The sequence below is a fragment of the Xiphias gladius genome, chromosome 1 (assembly GCF_016859285.1).
Source record: "Xiphias gladius isolate SHS-SW01 ecotype Sanya breed wild chromosome 1, ASM1685928v1, whole genome shotgun sequence".
Taxonomy (NCBI): Eukaryota; Metazoa; Chordata; class Actinopteri; order Istiophoriformes; family Xiphiidae; genus Xiphias; species Xiphias gladius.
In genome coordinates, this window is record NC_053400.1 from 22336899 (window position 1) to 22356031 (window position 19133).

Genomic DNA, 19133 nt, shown 5'->3' on the forward strand with positions numbered 1-19133 from the left:
CAACGGAAAGACAAGACATTAGAAAATACGCCACATTCAACAGAGTAGAAAACATTCAAATTATCAAAACAGTAACCCTGCATTATATTTGCAGGTTTAAATACCTTTCAAAGAAGGATGGGGAGCAGGCATTCATTGACATAGTCATAGCCGATGAGTTCTGACAGTCCAACCCATCCAAAATAATGTCAGGGTAATCCTCTGCACTACAAGATGGGGTACGTGGAGTCTGCATTACTTCCTCAAAACTGGGGCAGGAGATGACAGATGTCGGTGTGGGGACTCCAGTTGGCCTGTTTTGATCTGGCCTGGGAGAAGCAGGGAGGTGCTCCTTCATTTGGTGGCCACCCAGCCAGTCCTTTGAGTTTTGACTGTCTGAAGGCTGGAACTTCCTGCCTGGGGACATCATCTGGGCTGGGAGACCCACATCCTTCAGCTTTTTCTCTTTAAGACCAGACTCCAGGCTGTTGGATTTCTTTGACGATAGCTCACTGCGGTTTTTCCGTACTTCCTCTGTGGACTTCGTTTTGTCCTTCAATTTGGGGTCCCCTGACTTGGGTCTTAGTTTCTCCATCTGCTTCATCCTTTCTTTGTGTCTCTTATGGCGCTCTTCAATCTCCTGGTCTTTTAGACTCAACATCTGACCAAAACTTGTCATTTGATAATCACCATCCACCAACAGTTTTTCACGTGGACGATTATCTTTCCGCACTGTGTCTTTGGACTGAGTGAGCTTTTCATTTTCATCCTTAGTCTTAGATTTACTGTGGTCAATTCTGTTGTCTTTGTCCAATGTGTCCCGATTTCTGTCTTTTTTCATATCAAATTTAGGACTGTCTTCTTTCGATCTGTCTTTCAGAACGGTGACCTGTGGGCTGTCTTTCAACCCTGACTTCACATCCTCTTTGGAGTGTTTAAATGACCCAAAGCCATCAATGTACTTATTTTTCTCCTCCTTCATTTTTTCCTTATGTTTCTCCTTTTTCTTTTTGTCCTTCATCCTGTCACTGATGACACCAGTTGCTTTGTCCTTTTTGGACATTTCTTTTTCAAATTCCAAAGTTTTCTCAAAGTCGTCTTCGCCATCTCCCTTACCCCCATATGGGAATGTGTAAGGGTCTGCCTCTAGAGGCATGGGCTCTTTCTCAAAAGGTAGGCTTTCTCTGCGGCTGTAGGACTCTCTGATCTCCTCTGTCTTGTCACGTTTGTCTCCTTTGTCTTTCTTGACCTTTTCCTTCTCCTTATCATGGCTTTTCTTGGACGAAGATGAAGAGGAATGTCGATGCCTTTCTTTCTCTCTAAACTTGTCCTGGGGTGTAGATATGGACAGGGAGTCTCTCCTGTCCTCAGACACATCAGTTAAACTGATTGAGTCATAGTAACTGGTGAGGACTGGCTCATGACCTCTGTCAGTGAAACTATCTGAGGAGATTTCACTATTCTTGTCATTGGAGTCATCCTTATAGTCATTCATAGCTTCCTCCTCCAATTTTTCCAAAAGGGACTTTTCATTATCACCACTGCCTTTTGAGGGTTTCCTTTCCTTAGAATGGTCCAGCTTGTCTTTATATTTGCTTTTTGTCTTTTCCTCACTGGTGTCCCTTTTGTCCAGCAGCTTCTGTTTATTTTTCTTCTCTTGGTTCGAGTCCACTGACATTCTGTCTTTTCTTTCCTTATGTTTTGCATCTACAGAATCTTTCTTGTCTTTGTTGTGTTTCTCTAGGGAGCCTTTCCTCTCTTTACCTGTGTCAAATGTGGCTTTTTCTTTCTTCTTTTCTTTGTGTTCTTTGTCTTTTGCCTTTTCCGTGTTATGTTTAGCCTCTGCAGAAGATTTTCTCATTTTTTCTGAAGGGAAGTGATCCAGTTCATCCTGATCAGGTGTTGAGTCTTTTCTGATGGAGTCAGTCATGAGTACACCACCATTGTAGCTGTCCTCATCATCATCACTTTCGTCAGTGAATATGTCAGCTATCTTGTACCACGTTTTCTCCCGGATTTTCTCAGTTTTTCTTTCTTCTTTCTTTAGCTCCAAGAAATCTTTCTCCCTATCAGCATGTTTGTCTTGAGAGGCCTTTTCTTTCTTGTCCTTTGTCTGTTCTGAAGACATCTTTCGATCTTTGTCTTTGCCATGAGACTCTTTGTGTTTGTCTTTGGCTCCCTCCTTCTTGTCTTTGGTGCCCCGGTCTGCATCCTTTTCCTTGATAGGTTTTTCTGTGGAGCTTTTCTCACTCTTCTCCTTCTCCTGATCAGCTCCTCTATCTTTTGTTTTCTCTTTGTGCTTGTCTGCTTTTGTCTTTTCACGCTTTTCCATTCCATCACCTTTCTTTTCTTTCTCCTTTCCAGAGTGGTTTCTTTCTCTGATGTCACATGATTTACCGGCATCAATGTCTTTGAAGAAGGTATCATTGCCATATTCTTCTCTTATAGATTCCTGTTTGATTTTTATGTCCTTCCTTTCTTTCATGGACTCATACGAGTCTTTACGGTCTCGACTGTTGTCCAGAGAATCCTTGTCTTTCTTGTCTTTGACTGTGTCTGTGGACTCCTTCCGCTTCTTCTCTTTTTCAACTGAGTGACTTGAGTTTAATTTTTGTTTTTCTGACCAGTCTTTTTTCTTTTCATTTGTCTTTTCAGAAGAGTCCTTGTCTTTCTTCCTAAAAGTGGTTTCTTTCTCTGATCTTTTCTCACTGTGATCCGATTTCTTGTCCTTAACTTTGTTTTCTTTCCTCCTCGTCTCTTCCTTAACAGTCTCAACAATTAGTTTAACGGCGTTGTTGGCTTTGTATTCCTTGTACTCTTTGACAGGAGCATCCCAACTGTCATCTCCATAGAGGGAGGAGTCAGAAGACATCTCAGAACCCCACCTGTCATGATGGTCATCTGAGGCACTGAGCTTTGTGTCCTCCAGGTTGAGGAAACGGTTGTTAACGTCATACCCTTCATACTCAGACTCTTCCTTCTGTGATTTGTCTTTTTTACATTTCTCTTTCTCTTCCTTGGTGTTTTTCTCTTTGTCCACTTTTAGATGCTTTTCCTCTTTCTGCTCACTTTTCCTGTCTGCCTTTGAGGACGACTTCTCCTTGGACTTTTTCTTTTTCTCCTCTTTGTGAGCTTTTTGTTTATCCTCCTTGGGCTTCTCTTTCTCTTTGATATTTCTATCCTTGTCAGATTTTACAGGCTTCTCCCTCTCCTCCTTATTTGTCTTGTCCTTGGTGGAGTCCTTTGTCTTCTTATTTTTCTCTTCCTTTGCTGTTCTATGCAGGTCTTTCCCAGATGACCAATCCTTATCCTCAGACTTGCTTTTTGAAAGCCTGTCCTCCTTCTTTGAATGGTCTTTTTCATGTTTGGATAACTTGACTTTACTCTCAGCTGGCGATTCGGACTCAACAATCAGGGACTTCTGCCTTGAATCATCAAAATCAAAAGAATAGCTCTTGACAAATTTCTCATTCATATCTTGATTAAGCACTAGACTAGGAGCTTTGTCTTTTTCCTTATTTTTGTGCTTGTGCTTCACTTTATGCTTTTTCAGCACTTTGCCATCGACATCCGTTTTGGAGACCGCACTGTCTATATTGGGGTTTTTGTAGAGCTCAGAATTTTTCTTGTCTACTGTGTTACTGTGCACATTGTTATTCTTCTTTTTGTTCTCCTGTGCTTTCCTCTTAACTTGTTTTATTGACTCTACACTGGAATCAGCAGAGGAGTAGTCAGACTCACTGGACAGTCTTGTTCTGACTGAATCTGAGAGAGAACTGACGTCCGACCATGTAGGAGATGACACAGTCTTCCATCCATCTGTCCTCCACTGCTTTGGATGCTGTTCTGCTAATGATGGTGCTTGTTTCTGAGAGTTCAAGTTTCCATGGGAAGAGGAGGAGGATGCGTTAAAGCCAGGGGATTCTTTCAGGCTTGTTGCAGAAGAGTCCTTTATACTATTTGAGCCCTTGTCATCCTCACTCTCCATATCTCCACAATCTGAATCAGATGTACAGAATTTGTCATTGACTTTCCCAAACCTGACTTCTTTACTGACATTATTTTTACTCTCCTTCTTCCGTTTCTTTTTGACTTTATTCTTATCTTTCTGTTGTTTAGAGCTCATGTTGCCAGAGTCTCTAGCCTTGGTATTTGTTTGCTGCGCTTGTTGCCGTGGTGTAGGCGCTGGCGTGAAACACAACGTCCTATCATCCTCGTCTGAACTGTTACTGTCAGAGATGATCCGCCTGACAGTTTTCTTTGGTGTGAGCGAGTTGCTTTTGGAATATGTTTTGACCTCCATCTTGGGTATGGAGATGAAGCTGTTGGCCTTGCTGATCGAGTCCTTACGGAAGTCTTTTTTCAAGAGGTGTTTATCATCCACAGGAGGGACACGTTCCTCTTCATCATCCTCATCAAATTCATATTCATCTTTGACGGGTGTGACGGCAGATTTAGGAGGGTCTACGGTTTTCCCTTTCAACTTCAGGCCCTTCTCAAACTCTGAGTCTGTGTTATTGCCATCGACAGAGCTGGACGGGGCAAATGATGGGGCATCTTCTTCCTCCGAAGATTCTGTGAAAAGTAAAAAGAGGTGCAATCAATACACAACCTAATTTAACACTTACAGCCCCATCTATACGAATTACTTACATAACTTGTAAAACTCATGTAATTAGGTGATAGATAGATATAAAGATATAATATTACATACCTGATGAACTTTCTTCACTTGAGGTGTAAGTGCCTTTCCCCAGCAACAGATTCAGCATAGTTGGAGAGTTGGCAACCTTCAGTGGTGTTTCACCTCTCCTGTTGCTTTGACGTGGGTCCCCCCCATATCGTAAAAGCAGCTTAACCACCTGAAACAAATAAAATAAAATATTTCACTGATATAAATTGCAATTAAAGCGGTAATATTACCAAGTCTTGTAGTTCAGAATTTAGAGGTCAAAGGACACAAACTTAATACACTACTTACTTCATTGTTATTATTTGATCATTTGTATGAGCCATGAATGAGCTTTACAGGCAGAGTCATTATGTCAAGAGAAAGACTAGAAACTATTACTACAACCATTAGGTTTCCATTTTCAGAGCCTAATAATACCTGGTTGTGTTTTGCATATGGAATTTAAAGATGTTATATTTCGTGCTTTACTACTTTGTTAATAACATTGAGTGCATTCAGACATGATCTGTAAATACCGATTATGCTTTTTTTTTTTTTTTTTTTTACCTTGAAATGTCCATTGTTGGATGCATCGTGTAGAGGGGTGTCATCGTCCAGACCCTTGGTGTTGACCTCTGCTCCGGCTGCCAGCAGCTGCTTGGCCACATCATAGTACCCCCTATTGCACGCTTCATGCAATGCAGTCCAGCCTAAACATAATAATAATAACTGTGAGAAAGATGTATGCAGTATATGAATGAAGATATATTGCTTCATGCACAAAGTAGAGGACAGTCAATAAAAGAGCTTCTCACCTGCAAAGTCTTTTACATTCACATCAGCTCCCTCGCTAATGAGCTCCTTGATGCGGCGTACCTCTCCACGGATTGCTGCTCTGTGCAGCCGAGTCTCTCCTCTCTCATTCCGTTTATTCACTTTGTCTTTGGTTTTAGATGCAGAGTTTGGCGTTCCCTTCTGACCCAGACTGGACTGTGACTGATGCTTTGGTGTTGTGTCTGTTGGTAGGACATGGACAGTTCAGTTCAATACTAGAACTGTTTCATATGGCGCAATTAGCTTTTATCTACTTTGTTACTTGTTATTACTTCTACTATGACCAGTTTGTTTGAACTGCTTACAGCCAGAAGGGGGCAGTCTTACTCTTACAGTCAGTAGCAGAGTGGTTGGGCCTACTTCACTTGAGCTCATTTCATCACATTTACAAGATTAAACCCAAGCCTTAATCACATTTACATTATTGAGTTTGCATAGCTATTGTCCCAAATGATATTTGAAACGCACTCACTTAATCTATGTCCATGCCTTCAGGCATGCAACAAAGGAATTAACATATAAATAAAAGTGGCTATGCATTGGTCCTCACCATCCTAATTCTATCTCAAATGTCAACAGCAAGAGCAAATGTACAACGTTGCAACAATAATGCTATTTTAGGTATCTAATACATTTATGGCCAAATTACTTGTCTACCAAAAATAAATTTACCATTTGAGAGGATATAATGAGGTTGTAAATTTTATGCATAATCATCAGCAGAAAAGATATATAACGTACACAAAAACAAAATTCTTTTTTTGCATCTGAGTATCTGCTATGATTTGGCTCAGATCTTGAGATTGTACCATTAGTTCCAGACTAACGCAATACCGGCGAGGGGGGGGGGTTAGTTTCATTTCCTTGATGGCTCCATGCTGTATTTTAGGAAAATAATTCCAATACTGTAGATGAACCAATATGTGACTATTATAGCTGTCAAGACAAAACAACCACTTTTACTGACAGCACTAGTTTACTTTGCATCTGCAATGAGAATTAATATGGATTAGCTTGTATAACTACATTCAAATCAAGCAACTGGTCCGGTCTCAGAGGCAGAGCACGACTAAGATGTGGCAAAAAACAGCAGGCAGCGTGCTCAACCTCCAGAAAAATAAACAAAAACATTGAGCCCCATGCCTCGTTCCCCCCTCTGCCTCTCCCTTTTTAAGACCACCTTCATCCCTCTCTCACACACATATAAACGCACACACACTGTCTAGATATAAAGCTAACTCCCATCCCTCTTTCCTTGTCTGCCGCCCGTCCACAGAAGACGTGGCCTCCATGATAAGCCCGCACCTGGACTGTTGACCGACTCCTCAGCTGTCATTTGCATGAGCAAGGCCACCTGCTGCCGCTCAGAGAGGGGGTACCCGGCCCGGATCCCTGGCATCCCCATTCCAAACGGCAAGCCTGCCTTCCGGGTGTTGGTGGGCTCCTTTTTAATGCGCTTCCGCTCTGGACCTGGTTTCTCTGTCATGAAAATGATAGAGAAGCAAACGTTAATTGTATTGGGTTGCATAGACTCAACTACATGTTCATTCATGCATACACAAACAAATCTAATTTACTGAACCTTATGGACTGGGAGAGTAATAGGTGTGTTATTAGTGTTACACCAATAAATGACATTCAATATTATTGTTTAATTATTTATTTGGTAAACTGATTATCCATGTCTCTCTTGTTGTGACAACAAAAATGTATAAGCACTAAACTTAGACCTTCACCTATATTTCCTATACCTGACAATCTTTCACTTTATGAAAAGTTTCGAAAGCACATTAAATATATTGCAATGTAATTAGTCTGACTAATTATGTTTATTTGGTGTCCTTAAACTGCTTACTTTGTCAGACCAAAAGACAATAAAGCAAAAAGTATTCAATTTACAATGATTTAACAAATTGAGTTCTCATTACGACTCACACTTTGACCCCTCTTTCAGAATTCCCACTGCAAAAAAAGCTACTTTCTATGCCCTACTATCTAAATAAGCCTCTATAAAAAAAAAAAAAAAAAAAAAAAAAAAACAAAAACAAAAAAAAAAACACAATTACTCACATACTACATACTGCATATGTAGCCCAGTATGTGAGAGGTTTGGTGGTAGCAGGGGGTGACTTTTGTGCTATTACCCAGCTGCCCCTGAGGAAGGGAGGGGCCAACAGGCAGTGTGTTTATATCCGTCTATTTCCAAGCCAATCAGTCCGAATCGAGAAGAGAGGAAAGAGGGTGTGACTTGGCAGAAGCACAGTTATTACGAAATAGTTGGTGTACATTTCAATTCAACATGGCCTTGCCAAGGTCACCACATGCCTGCCTGCCTGCCAGGCTTACTGGAGACACAGTGCTACTGGACAAAAGCAGCTGCTCCTCAAAGACACACCCAGCAATTATTTTCAGTGGCAACATACCATTTAATGACCCTTATAGAGGGCAAAGCTACACATGACTGTAACACTTCGTCACTGAGGGGGAACAATTCCCAAAGCCCAAAGCAAGAAAACGATATCAACAATACATACTCCTATGTGAAAGACAGAAACAGCAATTTCAAACGTACGTGTACAGAGAAACCAGTAGAGCAGTGGATGTGTCTGAGTGTGATTTCTGTGGCACTTTTCTCATCCGAGTCTGGGCTCATTGCTCAAGGCCAGAAAAACACAAGTAAATAAGACAAGAAGGAAGCATGGCGGCTCACGCTTCCGGTGGCTAAAGGCTTTCCAGGAAAATATTTTTCTACTCACAAGTACAGAGCTGATGAACTTTCACTAACATCTGTGAACACTTACAGCTAATGTACCCCCACCCCTCTTTGATACACTCTCACGTTCTCCAAAGCATTTGCCATTTAGACACATTCCTTCTGCTAAGACTTTAACAGCGGGAACCACAGAAGCAGTCCAAACATGTTTTTGAGCAGCAGAACAGAAAGTGCTACGTTTGCCTTTCCATACTATGTTTACAAGATTGGGAACCAGAAAGGTAGTTATTACCCTGATGCACCCATGCAGAGTACTGCTAAACAACACACAAGGCCAAAGTCTCTAATACAAGACTCATCAATGGCAGCAACTGGCCTGTTCATCTCTGACATGGATCAGACTCCAGGTAGCCCAAAATGCAGATGGGGCAGTTTGTTTATAATTTAAGGACATTTGGAGCAGGTATGATCACTTTTTCAAACTGGCAACCTCTGCCAGTACAAATATGTAAGATTTAAATTTGACATGATGTTGTTCAAACACAGCTACATACAAAATTTTGTTCCACGTGTTTTTAAAGTAAGGCATATGATTTTGCTTTCATAAGGTTTGTGTTTGGTTAATTACCCTGAGAATTTAAGGAAAGATACAGATCAAAATGGTATATGGCTTCATTATACATGACTCTGTCCAGTGTATGCCTATGATTATTACCATTTCCATTACCATTTTGTTCATGTCACATGAACCAAAAATACACATCACATGTGGATTACTGAATTACACAAATGAGCAAACAATTATACAACTTTGTGTCACTGCTCCCACGGCATGTCTTTCTGTTGGATGTCTATTTAGGGAACACTACTTGGGCCTTTAGTAAAATTATATTACTCAGCTTACAGACAGGGTTGAGACCTTACTCTCCTTGCTGCTTGAAACTTGACTAACAAAATAAGGGGAAAGGAAAACAAAAAAGGAACGCAGGCTAGCTAGGGACAGTCACCCCATGAATAGACTGCCTACCTGAGCCAAAGGAGGGGACCACATCAAACGTAAATGTTAGGTTATAATAGAGTTAGATTTTGATATGGCAGGCAGACAATACTACAGCGTTAGCTGTAGTATTAACACAAAACAAAGAGACTGTCTGGTTCAGTTAGCCAACACATTCCACGACAAGAAGAACCACTCTAACCAGTCTGCCCAGGTATGTTTGACTGTAGCACGTTAGATTGAAAAATGTTCTGCTTAGGGACTCATAAAAATTGCATAAACAGGAAGTTAAGGCAGAAGAGGCAGGAAGTGGCCAACAGGATGTTTTGTCAATGCTTTGTATTGAGCAAAGGAGACTCATAAATATATGGTATGAACATAGTGTGGGGTACAATGCTCTGTCTGTCTTCTCTGTCCAGCTGGCACATTTGTTACATATTGCTTTAATCAGTTAGGCAGTGAGTGTACAGCTTCTTTCTATTGGTGTTATTCAGAGCCAGTGGGAGTCTGGGAGACAGACAGACAAATCTCTGTATAACCTTACAGGGGTAAAAGATGTGTGGGCTAGGTATCTGTGCACACCACTGTATCCTTTTGCAGCCAATTCTTCATGGCTCACACTTCCCTTCACAAAACCTGATCATCTATACTGTGCTGAAAAACTGACCCAATGGGAAAGGCATGGCTGCAATTAGGATAATATCCTGGAATGCATTAAGGTAAGCTGCAAATTCAAAGAAAAAAAAAGAACACCTGACTTAGACCACGCAACATCAGGTCGGCTAAATTTGTTTGGCCAATAAGTTTTGGCCTTTTGTACACTGTAACTGGGCATTTTCACTACCAACAACATTTTTCCCAAAAAAAGTCTTCCCAGAGTGGAAAGTATAATGTAGTCATGCTCAAACATGGTATTATGCTGTGTAGAAGTAATGCTGAGACAACAGGCTTTCATTCACCTCCTCTGTGATTGCGCATTTTGAATGCCAATATAGCTGACCACACAGTACTGCTGCTAGCATGTAACAGTTTTTTTGTTTATGCTGTCAGACAATGTTGCATAAAATAACTAACTGACTGTCTCAAATTTCCTTTCACTTTGGGTAACAGGTAAAACTTAGCCACAATTAAATCAGTCAGACACACAAAATTCTTAAACTTGCATCTAATTATTATTTTCATTATTGATTACTCGATTTGTCAATTAAACCTCAAAAATCACTCAGAGCCCAAAATAACATCAAATTGCTTGTCTGACCAACAGTCTGAAAATTCATGTCAGTATATCCTTATATTAAAGTAACTTGAAACTTGTCAATTAATTTTGTGCCAATTGACTAATAGATTAATTGACTCATTACAGCACTATACAATATGTCAAAAGCAAAGTTATTTATTTGGCTGTAGCCAAACACGGTATGAGTGATCATTGAGAGCATTAGGCGACAGAATGAAGTAATCGGGTTGCATTTGTCTCATACCTTATAAATGATGGCTGTATTTCAAAATTTCGTTGTTTTCAAACTAAAAGAGGAGGAGCAGCAGGAAGAAAATATTTAAATTGTTTTCCTTTTGATTTGGTGCTTCAGTGAGGATGGTACTCTGAACAAAAATGCCCTGAAAACACTAGTTGTGTTCACATGTCCTCCTTAGTGTGGGCGTAGTCGTAATCAGACAAGATTGTTCTACCACCTATCCCTGAAGTCTGACTGCTGTTGTGGACAGTGGTGGGGAGGAGGAAGAGGGGAGAAGAGCGGAAGGAGGATGACTTAAGGAAGGAGGAATGTTGCTGTCTAGCGCTCCTAAGGAGATGGTCAAGGGAGGCTTGGCTTTTGTAAAGGGAGGGATGAGCATTGAAGTTTTTGAGGGCTCTGATTAACCTCATCTTTAATGATCTGCAGTGTGCTATCCACAGGCATACAGACAGTACATACTCATTTGCTTCCTCTAGCTTACTTATAGGCACTTATAATATTTGTAAACACTAAGCAGGAAACTTCCATGAGCATGCTCATTAGAGGCTGGGTTAATAGCAATGCAAACAAACATCAGCATTACTGCAAAGATCTCTTCTGCCCTTATATAAATAGGAAATGCTGTGAAATACATTTAATGAAAGGCCAAGCTCAGCCTAGAGTAGATCTTTCATTTGGTGTTCATCAGAAGACAATTTCAAACACTACATTTTAACACACCTACAAAGAACACAGCTGAGAAATTTTATAAAGGAAAAAAATAAAGCCAAATATAATGGAAACCCATTGGACAGGTTTTATGAGTCACACTGTAGGGAATCTGCATGTGGTGTCTTAAATTAGTGAATGTCAGCTCTTAAACCAAGACAATCATCGATACGTTTCCCTTTTTGCCTGGTGGTTAGTATGAAACAATCGCAAATCTAAAAACAGCTAATTCTAAAACATTGTAATAAATGCATATGCACTTTTCAGCAGACTTAAACATTTTAAATTAATTTCCCCATGTTACCCTCCAATTAATGTCCTTATTAGCTACAAAAAACAGTGGATAAATTAAATACCAATTTTTTTCTAAGAGTTTATCTAGTTGGAGCCAAGGACAAGGCTGCAGAATATTTTGGTATACAATACTTTGCCACATGGTCATAGTTAATCTCCATCAGCTAAAGCCACAGAGCAATGTATAACTGGTAGTGGGGTAGAGAGGGGGGTGGGTGCTGTGACGTGCCAGAGGTGTAAAATTTTGCAGAGTGGTGAGACACTGACCCAGCAGGGTCAGAACATGAAAGGCAAAGCAACAAAGTCAGACTATAAAACACAGATATGCAGAAACAACTCAATATACAGTTGAGAAAGGTATACAACCACAAGTCCTGACTAGGATATGCAAAGGCGTAGATACAGAGCAACTACGTTTCCACAACCAAGTCTTAGGTTACCCACCACTAAACAAAATAAAACAAAAATAATTTTGCCTATGTGATGCAATACATCCTAATAAACTTGAGGTACTACAATGACAGTGAGGTACTGGCAACTTTATTGTATGAACTGTGTGAGCTGTGTAATGGCAAGAGCCAGGCTAACTTCCAGGCTTCTATGGTTTGTAAATATAAGAAACTATTAAGAGACAGTTCTGTTCAGAACACGTTGAGAGTCAAGGGTTGAAAGACCGTATAGTCCATTCCAATAACAGATCAAACTATTAGCATACTAACAGACTGTCCTGCTATTGTTCCGGAGATGAGACTTCACACCTACCCTAACTGATGGGGGTGGGGTTGACCTCTTTCTTGGAGAAGCTACGAGAAGCAGCCTAAGAAAGCCAACAGGTAAATAATATGAAACCAGCTAATGAGAATAAAATAATAATAATAATAATAATGATAATGATGATACACAACATGCGTACACTCTTCCTGAAGAAACAGTACACTGAATAATCTTGCAATGTAGGTGTAAGCATGCTAAAAGCAACGACATGCACACAAACACTACAGGGATTCAATAGTGCCAATCAAACAAATAATGAGGAAGCAAGTTAGAGCTTTTCAATCAAACATTTCATTTACTCATATTTCCCTTGAGCTACACAGTAATTACACACAAGCTGACATGTCTACAAAATACATGTCCAATCTTACTAAACTTGACCCCAAACCATAAGTCATCTGTTGCAACACGCACACTTTTAGCTTACCGCTCCTGCCTGGAGCCGAAAGCCTTTTTCAAGTCTAATTGCAGAACATAAACCAATGTAGCAACTCAGCCAATGCTGATGATGAAGGCTGTTACCAAAGCCTCTGAGTTGGACCATTATCAACAAACTAAATCCTGAACCCTTAAAGCCCAAAGTCAAACAAGCGTGAGCAGTAGCCCTTCTCTCCCTAATTAAAGAAAACACAAAGCCAGAGCCTTACCAAAGCCAGACCTGGTCAGGCCTTTACGTTATACAAATCCCCACTTAATTGGATCATGATTTTGTGTGGTCTTCCTCTCCTTTCTGACTGTGATTGTAGGAACAAACTCCTTGGTTCTGCCACAGACACAGCCGACTTGAAGCTACAGCTGAGAAGCCTTTCACTTCACAAAGCCCCACCCCCCTATTACAGAGCATGGCTGACTACTTCCTGCCAGCTTTAGAGGATGTGATGCAATAATTCCTATTCCTTTTTGATTCCCACTTCAAAGTCACATGGAGGAGATGTCAAAACACACAAGGAAATGCATCCCAATATTCTCTTACCTGAGTCAGAATCTTTCTGGTCTCCATTAGCTCCAGCAGTGAAGGGCAGCTTCCTTTTAGGGGCCTTTTCTTTCATCTCTTTGACCCCATCACTGCGATCCAATTTGGGAGTCTTGTTTGACAACACTTTATCCTGTGAAGGAGACAAATCAGAAAATGAAGAACAATAAAAGCAACATGTTTAAGAGGTAAAATAGCTTTGATCAGAATTAATAAATAGCACTGTAATTTAAACAATATTTACTTTTTTTCTCTATTAAAACTATGAGAAGTTAAAATGAGACAGACACGTATGAGCTAGCTGTGGATCCAGCAGCCTCCTCCTGTATTCAGTGCTGTTCTCTGCCCCGACTCTTCTTGCCATTATGGGCTTTCCAAAGTAAAACTTTTCAATGGAGTTTCCTCCTACATTCCTAGCTCCCTGGCCAGAGCACAAAGAGCCAAGAGAAGGGAGAGAAGGCTGTGCTGACGCCGACTCAGCTTTGTGGTCTACAGCTGCTGGAAACAATCACAAGCCTAAGTGTATGTGCTATCAGCAGATGTAAATACTTATGTGTTTGTTCAATGTGTTTCTTTGTTGTACTGGGATCTGATAGTGCTAGTGACTTGCTTATCCTGACTAGCAGCTTTACATCAGTTGGAATTGAAAAATAGGAAGATTTCTAAAGCTGTGTATATTCGTTTCTTGTAGGATTGCAATTTACAATTATTTTATTATCAACTACTCCATCAATTTTTAACAATTAATTAATTGCTTGGTCTATATAATTTATGTACAAAAATGCATATCATAAATTACTAGAGCTCAATGCTATATCTTCAGATTGTTAGTCAGACAAAATAAGCATAGAATATTCAAAGCTTTAACTAGAAACGGTTCATTATTACTTCTCGATAGAGTAAGGAGGCAGTAAACCATGGATCAAAAACAAACAAACAAACAAACAAAACTTTCAGATAGAAGCCAGAAGTTTAATTGAATTAAAGAACAGGAGCATGAATGAAAAATGCAAGCAGAGCCACACTGAGTGAATAGAACACTAACATATAAAACACTGTAGGACACAACACTACACTCCCTATCAAAAAGCAGCTGTAATCAGGTTTTCTTCTTGCAAAGCTATTCATATTAAACCAATTTAACATGCTTTTAGTAGCTTTAATTTAAACATTTATGGTAATTGTGGAGTGTATATATGTATCATTAAGGAGTAAGCAAAGAATTTGTTTTGAAAAAAAAAGAAGAAAGAAGCGGAATAGACTCTGGGACTAGGTATGTATGGGGAAAAATGGGGAAAAAAAAAACAAACAAACAAAAAAAACAACAACATAAAAACACCCATACTTTACATACATTCCAGTTGCATAAAAACTGCCAGGATTTGTTAGGAACAACTGAATTTCAAAATGAGAGTAAATACATATGGGCAAACATGTATAGTACAAATTGAAGTAACATGGAGTATTATGGAGTCAGCCAGCTTTACAACAGTAACGCCAGTGATAAAGAAGTGTATCACACAGAAAGCAGCTCTGTATTTATCAATCCCAAAATTTGTGTTGTCTCTAGACCACAGAACTGGTGGGCGCAATAAAATAGAAAAATGTTTAAGAATGTTAGAATGTTTTTAAAATCAATAACAACTAGAAAGTTTTTGTTATGTAAAAATAGTGTTGCGCCTTTTACAATAACATTATTGGTTATGTGTGAATGAAATATATCCCCCTTAAATTCAGTAGTGATACAGGTGTATTTCAGGTAGTGACTACATTATCAGGTTAAGCTCTCAATGACAAGGGAATTGGCACCAGTGATGGATTCAGTCCATTGTGAATCACTGATGTTTTTTTCCCCCCCGAATCGCTCAATCCTAAATAAATGGTCATAAAACATGTAAGCGTACAAACAATGTAAGTATTTTGATGTAAGGTCAAGATGTGTGTGATCATTATGCTTCATGTACAGAGAGTATAAGGTCTCCTAATGGAGATGCAGGAGCAGACCAGATGTAATGTACACAGGCTCACTTTTTATTTCACTTAATTTCTCAGTCCTGCCTTCTGTCCCCAACCCATCTCTTTCTATCCTCAGGGCAGGTTTTCCATTATGTGTGGACTCTTTGAACTCCTCCCCCTGCCCTGCCCCAGTCATAAGACTATGATGTCATGGTACAGTAGAGACAAACAGTGTCAGCTACAGTTAGCTAATCTCTCTCTCTCTCTCCCTTTCTCTCTCTGTCTGTATCTCTGCTCACCTACACAAAGGCTTTTACAAGAGAACCCACAATTCACACAAGAGCTTGATGCACACATGTGGCATGTGCAAAAGCTACAGTAAATCTAAGCGGAGGAAACTGAGATGTGAGGAAGTGATTTCTTTAAGAGAAGAAAAAAACATACAACAGTCAATTTGGAACTTGGTTCTACTTAGTACCAATTGCATTGGTAGAAAAAGGTCAAAATACCAAAAAGATTATCTCTAAAGTTAAACTGGGTTGTTTTTTGCTGAATTAAATTTAAAGAAAGCTTTGACATCGAGCAACTTTCGTTAGATCTGCCTTCATAAGACGCCCTGTTTGGTGGTCTCCTAGCAATGGCTGCTCTTTTCGTCTCAGTCTGTTTTCCACCCACCCTTGTGCGCTTCATTCCCTCCCTCCCTTCCTCCATGTCAGAGTCTGATGCAATCCTTTGCAGAGGGCTGTAAATCCATGCCTGCATAAGCAGTACCTCTCCTCTCTTTGCCTCTTGGTGCTGCTGCCGATAGCTTAACAGTTGGCACGCACCATGACATCATCAAGCTGCGCCACTTTGTTCCACTACAAACAACATGACTGTACCTCTGTCAAACTAAAAAAGACACTTCCTTCATAAATTGTGTTTCAAGGCCGAATATGTCTTAATAGGTCAACAAGGGTATAGGTACTTTTGAATGTGGCTGAGAAATGCAGCCTTTTTGCCTGAATTTCAAGGACACAAACAGTGTTTATCGGTATCCAACAATCCATTATGCAATAGTCCATTGTGTAAGTGTGCCATAAGGTTGGACCTGGAAGAGTTGGTAAATATGAGGTAACTACACTTTAATTACTAGGAATTTGCCTTCATATGGTCATCATTGGTAAATACATCACACGAATCAGAGTAAAGAAAAAGCCCCCACAAAGTGTAAATAATACAAGGCAGACACAACATCCAGCTCGTTCTTGGTACCTGGGTATGTTCTTAATCAGTATTAAAATCGATAACAAACAATTTTTGGTGCCTCCCCATCTGTTAAGTAAATTACACAGGGTGTAGGTTTAAGCTTGGCTACCACATGACTGCTATCATTTGCTGTTAGCTGGTCTTGGTGCCAGGCGACATTACCTCACCTTTGGTGCCAGGTGATATTACCTAAATAGTAGATGACTGACCTGAGAAAGATTTAGGCTTGAATTTTGGTTACTTTTATAAAAATTCACATTTGACAATAGGTTTGCTCAAGTGTCATTGTTTTTGGACCTTCCACCTTCGTAATAATAGCTGGACTTACATTGAGGGGCAAATCCAAGCCCAAGTACAAAATGTCACCTCATTGACACAGATGACATCACAGACAATGGGAAACTGCTAACTTAACTTATAATGCCTTCCTACTCCACAGAGAGGTCGGAGATCAGAATCAACCTCAGAACACCATTGCTGAAACTGGTAGAAATTCCAGTATCATGCTGAAAGACACTTAAGGGGCAGATACTTTCCATCGTAGGGCATGTACCCAGGCTTTCCAGTTAAAGGATGGGCTGCCAACCATTCCAAAACCAAATTTCCCTCTTTATTTTAGCCAACGTTCTGTCTGGTCTGTAAGGCTTTCCAAGGTTTTTTAATTACTAATCAGATGTAGGGGGTTTAGTGAAAGGTTTCAAGACACAAAAAAAACTGAAACTGTGATTGTATGCTATATACAGACATTTGGTTATTGAGTATTGTGTGTGTACGTTTTTTTCAGCCTTACCTTCTTCCCACCCTGCTTTTCCACCATGTCGGTGTTGAGTGGGAAGTGGTCCAGCTGGGGGGTTTTAGAACCCCCACCTTTGGGCATCGTTCAGCTCTCCCCACGCCAAGCTTCATTCACGCTGCCATTGCATCGTCATCAACAGTCTGGAACAAAGAGAAAGAAAAAAAAAAAAAGAGATAATGGGGAAGGTTAGCACCTTGCCACTACGTTTCTTTGAAAACACATTTACATTCTGCCAGAAAATGCAGCCATTAGCGGTACATCAAGCACTCTATTTTCAACCATTACACCCCTGGTCTGGCAGAAGAGCAGTTGAGAGGGAGGACAGCAGAATGGGATATAGCCGTAGCAGGATAAAAGCTTATCTGTGGCTGAACCCCAAAGAACAAGCAATGTCTGCACAAATAACTTAAAACATACTTGGTAATATCTGGTAGTTTTAAAGCAAAAAGAACACCATTCATATCAGTTATACCACACTAAAGCATTGATGTACTGGAATTTAGGAATGACAACAGGAAAGACCATGTAAGATATTGCATAACCAATGTTTTGAGGTACTGAGTAAGCTAGGAACAGCTGAGGAATGTCATTAGGAACGTGACTGGCACGTCTCAACAAAAACCAAAACAGCTCCTTACCATCATAGAAGCCACCCCTTGTAATTGTGGGCTTTACATTGCCCTAATTCATGGCATCCCTACTATAGTCAGTTAAGAGGTTGGACAATAGCCTCCTTACAGCAACTACTCTAAATCTACTAGGTAAAAGTGATTGGTTTTTATCATGAATGTATAGAACAGAGAGTTAACTTTGTCTTCTGTGCATATACACAACAACAATATGTGCATTACTATCCACGGCCTTCTTTCATGAAGAGAGGCCCTCAGTTTCACAGGGACATGAATTAATCATACATTCCATCCCTCAATTCTCCCCTCTGTAATGCACTTTCCCTTCTGAGCGCATCCACGTATGATCATCCTTGTGACTGACTGAGTGAGTGAACAGATTAGACCATGGCTACCTTATTTTTTCCTCTACTTCGAGACACTGGCACTCCTATCTTGCCTGGCGCCACTTCCATCTCCCTGCCCCTCCCCCAGCCTCCTTCCTTTCCCTCCGCAGTTATCCTACTCAAAGACTGCTATTTATATCCCTCCAGTCAAGTCAGTCAAGTCAAGACAGCCAGCCAGCCAACCAGAGAGGCACACAACTACAGAGGATGTACTGCTCCCCTTTTACTGGTGTATGGAAAGAGAGACATGAGAGACAAAGCAAACCACAGCCCCCTTCCTCTCTCCTATGGCTCATTGTAACTCCCGCTTTGCTACTGCTAGGTACTCACTTCAATGTCTCCTAAACTCCCACCTCTCACCACACCAAACAAAGTGGCAGGAAGGTCAACTACGCTCAGAAAACAACAAACCTTGCAGAAACACCCACATCTCAAACTGGGTCAGCTGGGCTTCTAGAACAATAATCTCTGCATTATTCTGGGACTACTATGATGAGCGGTTATAGCAACTATATTTGTATTTTGTCCTGTATTTCGCTGAAATGCAAAATACAGGAAAATAATGTTTGCAAGCAGTCACACAAAGGTACACACATGGAGAAGAAACCCTGTTCAAAACCACAGGCCTCATTTCCTTTTTAATTCCATCCTAATCAAAAGATACATAACATCTGCTAACAGTGTGTTTCTGAGTGTGTG

At 40.3% G+C, this 19133-nt stretch overlaps 1 protein-coding gene across 2 annotated transcripts in view; it reads right to left on the reverse strand.

The window, feature by feature from the left end:
* ankrd11 (ankyrin repeat domain 11) overlaps nt 1-19133 on the reverse strand; it is a 97448-nt gene that overhangs the window by 7790 nt on the left and 70525 nt on the right. For both annotated transcript variants that reach the window (XM_040118582.1, XM_040118665.1), the window contains 7 exons: nt 17414-17559; nt 13420-13552; nt 6791-6964; nt 5467-5667; nt 5219-5361; nt 4694-4841; nt 105-4554 (listed from right to left, as the gene is read on the reverse strand). In XM_040118582.1, the coding sequence (XP_039974516.1) occupies nt 105-4554; nt 4694-4841; nt 5219-5361; nt 5467-5667; nt 6791-6964; nt 13420-13552; nt 17414-17500 (5336 nt within the window). In that variant the 5' untranslated portion in view covers nt 17501-17559. The remainder of the gene's footprint in view (nt 1-104; nt 4555-4693; nt 4842-5218; nt 5362-5466; nt 5668-6790; nt 6965-13419; nt 13553-17413; nt 17560-19133) is intronic.